This window comes from Megalobrama amblycephala, linkage group LG8 (assembly GCF_018812025.1).
Source record: "Megalobrama amblycephala isolate DHTTF-2021 linkage group LG8, ASM1881202v1, whole genome shotgun sequence".
Classification (NCBI taxonomy): Eukaryota; Metazoa; Chordata; class Actinopteri; order Cypriniformes; family Xenocyprididae; genus Megalobrama; species Megalobrama amblycephala.
This window is the reverse complement of record NC_063051.1, coordinates 9,779,551-9,791,682: the sequence shown is the minus strand read 5'-3', so window position 1 is coordinate 9,791,682 and position 12,132 is coordinate 9,779,551. Positions and strand designations below refer to the sequence as shown.

Sequence of the window (12,132 nt, the reverse complement as noted above, 5' to 3'; positions counted from 1 at the left end):
GTCTGCACCGGCTATAGTAAAGTTCTCTTCCTCCCTCAGCACGTCTCTTGTGTGTGTTTGTGCAGGACGACGCACGGCAGCTGTTTGCTCTGTCTGCAGCAGCGGAGGAGCAGGGAATCTTAACTGAAGACCTGGCCAATGTGATCCGCAGACTGTGGGCCGACAGCGGGGTGCAGGGCTGTTTCACCCGATCCAGAGAATATCAGCTCAATGACTCTGCTGCTTAGTGAGTGTCTGCACACACACGCTACTGTTCCCGCTTCACATCTTCAATCTATAGTGAATATGTTTTGCATGATATGCATAGCATATCACAAAATCAAGGCATGGAAATGAATTGGTGTAAAGGTGTGGGAATCCTAATTGCAGGGTTATAAAATGCATATAGATCTGACCATAAAATCTGATTGGGTGAGATGTTAACAGCTGGTGACTGCTTATGAATTAAATTCCATATAAATGTATTGCTGCACTGCTTTGAATGAAAACAGCCTAAAATTAGGTTATTTTTGCTCACCATCAAAAATCCAGTTATAATATAATATAATATAATATAATATAATATAATATAATATAATATAATATGAGCTAAATTTTCAGCATTATTACTCCAGTCTTCAGTCACATGATCCTTCAGAAATCATTCTAATATGCTGATTTGCTGCTCAAGAAACATTTCTTATTATTATCAATGTTGAAAACAGATGTGCTGCTTCATATTTTTATGAAAACCCTGATATTTTTTATTTCAGGATTCTTTGATGAAAATAAAGTTCAAAAGAACAGCATTTATTTGAAATAGAAATCTTTTGTAACATTATAAATGTCTTTACTGTCCCTTTTTGATCAATTTAATGCATCCTTGCTGAATAAAAGTATTAATTTCTTTAAAAAAAATCTCACCCCAAATATTTGAATAGTTGTGTATATTATCAGTATAATGGGTTGTGCATGTAAACACACTCATTGGTGTCTTTTATCATATTGTTGTTGGTTTATGAAAGCAGTAAGCCACTGGAGGCTGTGCGTTTGTCATTTTGCAACAGTTAAATGCTCCCACTTCATATTGTGCCCCTTAACCTCTGTAAAATCACTGTGGCTCACTGTTGTTTAATTATATTTCATCCATGTACTTCAGAGCTGCGTAAACACATACACTTGAGTAACAGAATTTTGCAAGGTGTGGCAACAGAATACTAATTCACAAATCTCTCCCAAGACAGAATGTGACTGTAATGGCGTTTTAGCACACACACACACACACACACACACACACACACACACACACACACACACACACACACACACACACACACACGCACACAGTGATGCATGATGGGAGCCAGGTTCAAGCAGGGAACTCAATGCCAAGTCCATCTGTTGTTGTTAGCAGAAATGTTTCCTGCCTTTAGTGAGGTCACAATGTTGACACATTCGGACTTTCATTGACCCCACCACCCCAGAAAACTTTCTGCATTTTTTACATTTTCACAAAAAATCAGTATGCTTTGTAAGCCGTTTTCCTCATGGAGATCAAAAATGTCTGGTATTACTATCCTTGTAGGGACATTTGGTCTCCACAATGTAGGGGTAACCAGGACACAGGAAAAATGTGGTTTCATGTGTTTTTTAGATAAAACACATATATGGCTAATGTTGCAGGCATGATTAACAAATAAACAAAATCTCGCATTTGAATTCTTGACCTAAAACGTTTAAGATCCTTGCTATTGTTTGATAGTTAATAGCCACTACTTTAAACATAAGTATAATTCCTTGACCAAGACCAGAAGTAACATTAAGACCTGCTTTTAGCTCTTAGCTGTTTGTTGAAAGAGAATGAATTCCTCACATTCCCATCATCCCACATCTCAGACTCCATCCTGCAGTAGTGAAAGCAGATGGAGTGTGTCACGATCCCCAGGCCATGCAGCTGAAAGCCCTGCTTCTCTCTGCCCATCACATGATCTTCTTCCTGAAACCTTCTGAAGTGCCGGCCATTAAAACCAGTTCTGAGGGGGAAACTGGCATTCTAGGAAATAAACTAATTTAAAGCATAAAATGTGAATTAACAAGTGAAGCTAAAGGAAGATACTGGTTCATTTCAGTTCATCTCACAATAAAGAGTTCTGTTTTTCATTTCTGATTTAATTATTAATGACTCTGAGCTAAACAATTTAATTTTAAATAATGCGATTCTTGAATATTTACTCATTGTGTGATCAGAGAAGCGTGATGTTTTAAAAGAAATGTTTTATGCGTGATGCATACCTCAAAAAATCATCATTTTATTTGTTGGCTTGTCTAATAGAATTAATGTGGCGTTTATGTTGTCATTGCAATTAATGTTGAACTTTAAATTTGTTTTAACTGAAGAGTTATATGGCCTAATGCACTGGAACATCTTCATTTCAAACAGATATAAAATTAACATATTGCAACGACAACATAAACAGAACCTGTAAAAAATAATGTCAGCCTGAGAAAAAAATGGAAATAAACCTCTAGGCATATCTGAGTGTGACTGAGACAGATTGATTGAGTGTGTTAGGAAGTAGGGTGAAAGTGTATGATATTGAGGATATTTAAGGTGACATGCAAATACAGCATGTTCCACAAGGAACAGAGATGAAGATTAGAGCTGATGGGCCTGTGAACACGGCCACATTTCTGCATGTCCTTTCTCATGGTTTAGAGACTGTTGCCACTGAATACTGTGGGGAATAATTCAAGTCACCACATGCTTATGTGAATGCGTTGAATTTACCAAAAACATAGTCATGTTTCAGTGCACAAAATCGAATGGAAGATTATTGGAAGATTAATGGATATTATTTAAATAAATTTAAAATTAAAGGTACACCATGTAAGTTTTGTACCTCTAGTGGTTAAAAAAAGATGCACCGATACTAAATTTCTCTGCCGATACCGATAGCCGATTATTCAGAATGATATCGGCCGATGCCGAGACCGATAGTCTTATGAAAAAAAAATCTCCTATTTGGTACACTATAATATTAGAGGTTAAAATTAACAACAGAGGTATTATATTCAGCTGCTGTTTATTTTCAAATATAATAATTACACTCAAATAAAAACTGAAATGTTTGTATTGGTATCACAAAAGGTAGTTTTCATAAGCACTTATTGTCTTAAGCTCCTCTCTAGTGTTTTTTATATATAGATAGCAAAGGAGCTGTGAACATTGGAAAACATTACTGAGGTAAATGTGACGTGGCATATTGTTCACAAGCTGTTTTAATGACGTCTTTCCGCAGTTGAAACACAAATAAAGTGATTACAATGAGACATGATATATTCCGGTAAGTTGTACTGTATCTTTCAACTTACCTTTGATGTTCATGCATGTTTTTCGAGATATAACTTGTATTGAAGACAAAGAGAAGAGTTTCTTCACACACAGTATGCAGAGTTGCAGTCTGAACGTGTTCTTCCGAACCCTTTTGATATAATCGGCCCTGATAATCTGCAGTTTTTAAACAAGCGGCCGATGGCTGATAGTGATAACAATAGCTTTTATCGGCCGATATCGATTGTTGGCCGATACATCCGTGCATCTCTAAAAGATAAAACAAACTTTGTTTTGGTTGTGCTTCGGCTCTGTGTCTCATAAAACAGCTTATGAGATATTATAACAAGTTTAGATGGAAAGGATCTCAACGGCATTTCCGCATCGCTTTTACTAAATTCCAAATCCAGTTCTCACCATTATTGCCAATGTTGATTCTTGTATTATTACGAGTTCTCTTTTGCCAGCAGACTTTCCTCTATTCAGTGTTTTGTTTAAAATGGGTGATTCCCCAGAGGTTGGAGATTTAGCTGCTCCATGTCAACTTTCTCACTCGCTGTGACAAATAACTTATGGCACTCCCACACCAGACACGTCAAAGCAGCCGGAGCAACTTTTCTCTATTTACAGACATGATGTGACACGCATGGGCGAGTGACTCATGTACGCAATTTCCCACGAAAACCATCTTGTCAAATCTTAAATATATACACTTATAGGCTTACCAGAGTGAATCAGAGTAAGACAAATCACGTTTTGGAAGAAGGATTGATGATATATAGACTCATTATTTAAATTGTTCATTTTGAACAAAAAAGTTACCTGGTGTACCTTTTTTAAGTTAGAGCCTTTTTAAAAAAAAAGTAAGTTTACAGTAAGATTTTGTATATAATAATTTATTTTATAATTATTTAGATAGACAGACCAAAGGCTTGATTTTTATTTATTCTTTTGATTTTGAGGTGAATTATGGCTAGTTATTGACACATATATTCACCCATAAATGAGAAAAGGGTTGAGTTTCAAGTTCTACATGACATTTTTAGGACCATTATTATGAAATTGAAATGGTATATTCTGCCGATCACATGCTGTGAAAGTATGACCTAATTTTTAAGCCGGAATCATTATGTATGAAAGGTCAGTGACAGTCGGGGTTGCCATAGAAATGCTCTCAGTTAGCGAAGCGCACAGGACTGTAGCCCGTCCAACAGCGACGGCTCAGTGAGCTAATATGACTATTTATGGCTTCCAGTCAAAGTCTACTTCACACACAAGCAGCTGTTGTGTTGTGGAAACCTCTGAAGATTGGACTCAAATCAAACTTCTCTCTGATCAGTACGTGTACTGTACACAGTAGGCACATCTAATGTATGCATGAAATTTGCAGATGACTTGCTACATTAGCCAAAGTGTGCAGTATGCAACACTGCATGGAATACTGTATCCCACAATGCAATGTGCTTGACTTGTGTGTTAAATGAATCAGAAGCAATATCAACTGTGATCTTTAATCTCCTTCATTTATTATTTGGCAGACTGCCAAAAGATACTTTTTACACAAAATTAAAACATGCATGAGGTCAGCAGTGTAGTATACATCTGTTTAAAATGTTTATCAATGCATAGTTGTTGTTTTTTTTTAATAAAAAATAATACCGTACTACTACCGTGCATACAGTATATACTAGGCAGTAAGTTAGGGCTTTGCAAACTTTGAAAGAAATGCCAAATTAAATTATCTAAAAACATAATCATCACATAAAAAGTATTTATAATATAATATAATATAATATAATATAATATAATATAATATAATATAATATAATATAATATAATATATTATATTATATTATCATTAACTAAAATGTAAATATTAGTTTTGAAATTATTAACTATAAATAAATAAAAAATAAAAACTAGCTAAAACTGAAATAAAAATAAATCTAAATAGCAATATCTAAATAATAATAATGATGATAAAAGGAAATTAAAACTTAATATATTATAACATTTTACATATAACAATATAATACAACATATAACATTTTAGTCTGAATATTGTTATATTTATTGAAATGTAAGCATTACTCAAAAGTAAGTCTCAAGCACTGTGTCAAGTAAATAATGTCGATTCCAGAGGGGTTTTGCTGACTTAAACTGTTGTGAAGCTCTGCAGTAAGCAATACCCTAGTGTTCAGTTGCAAACAGCCCATTGTAAACACAGCTTATCAGGCACTAATACAGGTGTCGAATCTCAAAAACGAGCGTAGACCCACCAAATACAAAGACAACGCCTCTGCCCTCATATGACTGTGGAACATGCGGCGCTCAGCAGGTCACAGAATCAAGCTTTTCAAATTCTCTGAGTGTATTAATGATTAAGTTTAATGACAGTTACTCATCTAGCTGTGATGTGAATGACCTAATTGCATATATGTGTGTGTTTGTGTAGTTATCTGAACGATCTGGATAGGATAGCACGGGCAGACTACATTCCCACCCAGCAGGATGTCTTGAGGACCAGAGTGAAGACCACTGGGATCGTGGAGACGCATTTCACTTTTAAAGATCTGCACTTCAAGTGAGAAATATTCAGTGCTGTGTCTATAAGCATTTACACAAATCGATGACACCAATGATGGCTAGCTGATATAGTTCAGCATGAATCTTGATATATATGTGTTTGTTCCGATATAGCTTGAAAGGGTTTTATTTATTTATAAAACACAAAATCAATATTACATGGGCAAAAAATCTGTGTTCTGGATGTGTAGAGGAGTTTATTATAGAACTGGTTAAAGTCGGCTTGAAACGGATAGTTTTTCTTCTCTATTGTGATGTATATATCCGAGTGAAACGAGAAAACATGTAGGACGGGGCTTGATTTTGTCCATTGGGATATGATTGGATGGTTGTGGTTTGCTATTGGTGGGTCTCATGTGAGTGACAGGTTGTCCCGCCCTCACACCAGTAAATGTGTCATCAGAGAAGAGATGTCATTACAATGTAATTAATTACTGTAATTTAAAGGTGCCCTCGAATGAAAAATTTAATTTATCTTGCCATAGTTAAATAACAAGAGTTCAGTACATGTTGGGGTGTACGCCCCAATATTTGCATATGCCAGCCCACAGTCCCAACATTATCATTATGAAAGGCATTAGACAAGGGCAAAACGTCTGGATCAACGTCTGAATCAACAGACTAGGTAAGCAAGCAAGAACAACAGTGAAAAATGGCAGATGGAGCAATAATAACTGACATGATCCATGATATCATGATATTTTTAGTGATATTTGTAAATTGTCTTTCTAAATGTTTCGTTAGCATGTTGCTAATGTACTGTTAAATGTGGTTAAAGTTACCATCGTTTCTTAATGTATTCACGGAGACAAGAGCCGTCGCTATTTTCATTTTTAAACACTTGCAGTCTGTATAATTCATAAACACAACTTCATTCTTTATAAATCTCTCCAACAGAGTAGCATTAGCCGTTAGCCACGCAGCATAGCCTCAAACTCATTCAGAATCAATGTAAACAATATAACAGTATACAATGCTCACATAATCCGACGCATGCATGCCGCATGCATGACGAACACTTTGTAAAGATCCATTTTGAGGGTTATATTAGCTGTGTAAACTTTGTTACGGCACTGTTTAAGGCAAGCGTGAGCTCTGTGGGCGGAGAGCACGGGATTTAAAGGGGCCGCACAGCATAAATCGGCGCGTTTATAATGATGCCCCAAAATAGGCAGTTAAAAAAATTAATAAAAAAAAAAATCTATGGGGTATTTTGAGCTGAAACTTCACAGACACATTCAGGGGACACCTTAGACTTATATTACATCTTTTAAAAACATAATCTAGGGCACCTTTAATTACTTTTCCCTTGAAAAAAGTAAAGTAAGGGATTACTCTTACTTTTTTCGTAATTTATTTACTTCTGATGTAATTGCAATAAGTACTATATAGGCTATAGAACAATTCTATATAAATCAGTAGTGGATTTAACATCAAAATATAACGTCTAATGTTAAAATGTATGTTTTTAATCGAACCTTCTCCCTTTAAATATTTTGGTCAGTTCAAGAATATCTGCCATTTTAATTCTTTGAAATAATTAAGAGAGCAGTTTTAAATCTATTCTTGTATTGTGGAACAGATCGAGGTTGATATGGGATTTAGAAAGTAATTGGTAATAAGTAATGCAATATGTTTTAGAGAGAGTAATTAGGACAGTAATCTAATTACACTGTTGAAGATGTAATTAGTAGCACATTATTAATTACTTTTTTAGAGTAACTTACCCAACACTGGCTGCAAGAGGGAAGGGAAATTATGTTGATTAAAGGTGCTCTAAGTGATGTCACATGTTTTTAGGCCAAAAAATTTTTTTTGTCACATACAGCAAACATCTCCTCACTATCCGCTAGCTGCCTGTCCCCTGAACACACTGTAAAAAAAACGCGGTCTCTGTAGTCGCCACAAGCTCCGAAAATGGCAATAAAAACAAACTGGTGCAGCCTGGACCACGAATCATAATAAACATGCTCCAGCCAATAACCGACAAGAATGATTTTTAATGCGCGTTCATGACTGTTTCAGGAAGCACGGAGGGGAGGGGGAGGAGGAGGAGGAGGGAGGGTCTAGCTAGCCTCTGTTTTGTTTGACAATACTTCGAACGTCAACAGGAAGTTACTCCACCTAGGATCACTGAGAGCACCTTTATGAGTTTACGAGGCACATTAAAAAAAATGATGTGCATAGATAAATCAATTATAATAAATACCGCAATATTCCGCAATGAAAAGATAAAAAGAGTTTTGATTTCATGGTGACTTTCCTATATATGGAAGGAAAGTTTAAAAAAAGGATTCAGGTAGAAAGTGTTTTCTCATTATCCTCCGCTTGTATTTGTTCTTCTGAGCCCCTCATGAAATCTTAATGCTCAGGGAAGGACAAAGTGACCCCTTCACCTGCTTCTGCTGCATCTCAGGATCTCCAACATTAAATATTCTCCTTTCTTCTAATTCTCCTTTCTCTTCAGGATGTTTGATGTGGGAGGTCAGAGGTCGGAGAGGAAGAAATGGATCCATTGCTTTGAGGGAGTAACAGCCATAATCTTCTGTGTGGCTCTGAGCGCGTATGACCTGGTGCTCGCTGAGGATGAGGAGATGGTGAGTTAGAGACGGCTGAAAAGAATTTGGTAGGAAAGGTGCAGTCTCTTTTAAAAATCCTTATCCTGTAGTCAGAACCACTGGAATAGTTATGGGAAAAAATGGGAATTATCCAAACATTAAACCTGAATTTTGAATCTGTCATTGTGATTAGTTTTGCAAACCCTTTCCAAGCATTTTCACATTTTGATAAATCAATTAATATAAATATAAATAATTACATTTATATTACATTTTACGCAATTAAAAGGTGACAAATAATGAAGATTGTTTTTGTTTTTTGATAAATTGTTACTAATGTGTATATATACCAAGTATATTTTTCTTAAAATATTAAATAGTAGTTTTAAGTAACTTAAAAAAGCTAATACTGTGTTATTTCATAAATAAATTGTCAATTTAGTTTTTTTTTTTTTAGGCTGATGTATTTTGCGACTAATTTATAATGAACACCCTTAAAGATCCTTGTCAAGTGTACAGAAGACTGCATCTGTCCACGGGGCAAACGTGAGCCGATAGCGCCCTCTGGTGTTGAATTACTGCACAACGTTTTTGCCTTCTCACTTTTTTTCAGAACCGCATGCATGAAAGCATGAAACTGTTTGACTCCATCTGTAACAACAAGTGGTTCACCGAGACCTCCATCATCCTCTTCCTCAACAAGAAGGATCTGTTTGAGGAGAAGATCACGCGCAGCCCTCTCACCATCTGCTTTCCTGAATATTCAGGTCTTTGACTCTTCTTCTTTTTTAAAACTGAGATAAGTCAAAATTGTTTTCTGTGATAATCAACATTATCCCACAAATGCTGTCGATAAGGCTTGAACTGAAACCAGAACATTCGTTTGAATTCAGTTTGGTTTCATTTAGCATGTGGAACATGATTTAGCATGAGGATGTTTTTTGAAAAGTATGTAACTAAACTTTCATGTTATAAGAGAGACAATATTTTCTGTATCGTTTTCATACAGGAGCCAATAAATATGATGAGGCTGCTAGCTACATCCAGACCAAGTTTGAGGACCTCAACAAGAAAAAGGACACAAAGGAAATTTACACCCACTTTACCTGTGCTACTGACACTAAGAACGTGCAGTTTGTGTTTGACGCCGTCACTGACGTCATCATCAAAAACAACCTGAAGGATTGCGGCCTCTTTTAATGAAGGTGGCCAAGAGAATGATGAGGTTAATACACACACACACACACACACACACACACACACACACTAAAGCCCAAAGTATACTTCACTTTTTATGCATATGCGAGGGTCAGCACAGGTCGCACATGTGCATTTATTTTTTTCTTGCAATAATTACTTTATCCACAAGGTGGCAACTGCACCCTGGGGGTGTCGATTCACAAGGTAGTCAAAGAAAAACTGCATAAACAGAACAGACCGGAACGCATGCAAGCTACAGCGACAAGATTATGAGAAGAAGTTAGAAAATACCTTCTTTTGTACAACTCTAGCATGAAAGAATACAAAGATGTTCACATGGGTTGTATCTCATGACGAGAGATTGCTCAAAACTCATGCATCAAGTCAAATGAAGTATGCTTTCCAAGGCTGTGTGTTCAAACACACTTTGCCCTTCCCTGAGCATTAAGAATTCATGAGGGTCTCAGAAGAACAAATACAAGCGGAGGATAATGAGAAAATGCTTTCTACTTGAATCCTTTCACAAAGTCACCATGGAAAAAAAAAGAAAGAAAAAAAAGAGTATACTCAGGGCTTTACCTTTCATGCACATAAAACAGACCTGTTCAGATACACTTTCATATGCATGAGCATAGTTGCTCAAAAAGCATCATATAATTGCCTCAAAATGTATTTGTACATTTAAAAGTTGGGGTTCACCAAGGCAGCATTTTATTTGGTCAAAAATACAGTAAAAACAGCAATATTGTGGAGGCGTTAATTGTGAAAGAATTGTTTTCTATTGCAATATATTTTAAAGTGTCATTTATTCCTCTGTAATTTTCAGCATCATTACTCCAGTCTTCAGTGTCACATGATCCTTCAGAAATCATTCTAATATGCTGATTTGCTGCTCAAGAAACATTTCTGATTATTATCAATGTTGAAAACAGTTGAGCTGCTTCATATTTTTGTGGAAACCATAATGCATTTTTTCAGGATTCTTTGATGAATATAAAGTTCAAAAGAACAGCGTTTATTTGAAACAGAAATCTTTTGAAACATTATAAACGTTTACACTGTCACTTTTGATCAATTGAATGCATCCTTGCAGAATAAAATAATTACTTTTCTGTAGTGACCACAAACTTTTTGAACAATAATGTATTTCTCAATGTTAACTACATTTAATTTATTTTAAGGATGGCACATGCACACATTTCAAAGCATTTAACATGTAATGAGTTTGATAGGTTTGAAATGATTAACCTTGTTGATTTTGTTGTGATTATTCCTCAGGAAAGTGTAAACTGTTCGATGGACCTGGTCAACGGGTTATACACCACATGCTAGACTGCCTTCAGCTACCTATAAAAATCTTTTTTTTTTTTTTTTTTTTTTTTTTTTGTGATAACCTGAAAAAGACTCGTGAACCAGGAAAAGAGAAACTTCACGGAATTCCAGCACACCATCCTTCTTTCCTGAACCTTGAATTTTAAATTGGTTCTCAGTGTGTAAATATTTAATTTTGCAGTTATTTTCTGCCAAAAAACGAGTGGAGAATCAGGAGGATATTCTGATATTTGTTTCTATTGAGTTTTTTGTTTTTGCCAGGTTACCAATGGGGTGGGTGAGGACTTCTTTTAAGGATGTGCTAGTTTTATTCAACTCAGTGGCAGAATTCTTCTTTTGTAAAGTTAATGTGAGCACAGAAAGAAAACGAGACATCTCTTTTGTAAACATTTAGCACTGAATCTTCATCCCAGGCTCAAACTGTATATTGTTGCATGATGACGGACCATATGAAATTGCTCGCTCGCTCTAAACCTCGACGTGACATTCCCTCAGCCGCTGATATATCTGGACACTCTCTACTAGCTTGACTTTGACACAGTCCAAAATTGACTAACGTGTAAAATATTTATATCCGACCTCACATGTCTCCTTCCTGTTTGCTGTACCATCCCTTCTTTTGCGCGATGTCTGTGCCTTGTTTTCACTGTCTGTAGATCATAGGGCTGTTTTTATTCACGCTATCAAATGAAAAGTGTAAAAGTGTTGAGCACATTTTAAGAGCTAAATAAAACTTAGACTACAGCCTTTGGGTTAATATCTAAATACCAGAAAAGATTTCATTGGAAATAAAAGTTGATATGTAAGATAGACCTGTGTCTTTTATGTCATTTATAACACTCACTGATGCAGCAATTTGTTTTTGCCCTGCAATGCATACTGTTTTATGTATTTTATTTCATGCTATTTTCATTACACACTTCTGCAGTGTCACTCCATCACCCCAGGGAGGCGCTAGAGGAACACTTAGTTAAATAAATTAACTTAAAATGACTGACAATCCACAAGTCTACTCTAAACTATTTCCTATAAAGGCTTTGTGTTACATACCAAACCAATTAAACCCCTCAAATTGCCCCTCAAGCCCCAAACTACAACTGGGAAAATATTTATTAAAAAAAAAAAAAAAGGAAAAAAATAAATAAA

The 12,132-nt window shown here is 35.7% G+C and overlaps 1 protein-coding gene across 1 annotated transcript in view; it reads left to right on the top strand.

The window, feature by feature from the left end:
* Positions 1 to 11,796, top strand: part of gnai2b (guanine nucleotide binding protein (G protein), alpha inhibiting activity polypeptide 2b) — a 56,529-nt gene extending 44,733 nt beyond the window's left edge. Inside the window, exons 4-9 of the mRNA XM_048199150.1 lie at positions 66 to 226; positions 5,766 to 5,894; positions 8,364 to 8,493; positions 9,068 to 9,221; positions 9,464 to 9,679; positions 10,933 to 11,796. Of these exons, the coding sequence (XP_048055107.1) occupies positions 66 to 226; positions 5,766 to 5,894; positions 8,364 to 8,493; positions 9,068 to 9,221; positions 9,464 to 9,654 (765 nt within the window). The 3' untranslated portion in view covers positions 9,655 to 9,679; positions 10,933 to 11,796. The remainder of the gene's footprint in view (positions 1 to 65; positions 227 to 5,765; positions 5,895 to 8,363; positions 8,494 to 9,067; positions 9,222 to 9,463; positions 9,680 to 10,932) is intronic.
* Positions 11,797 to 12,132: the final 336 nt, after the last annotated feature.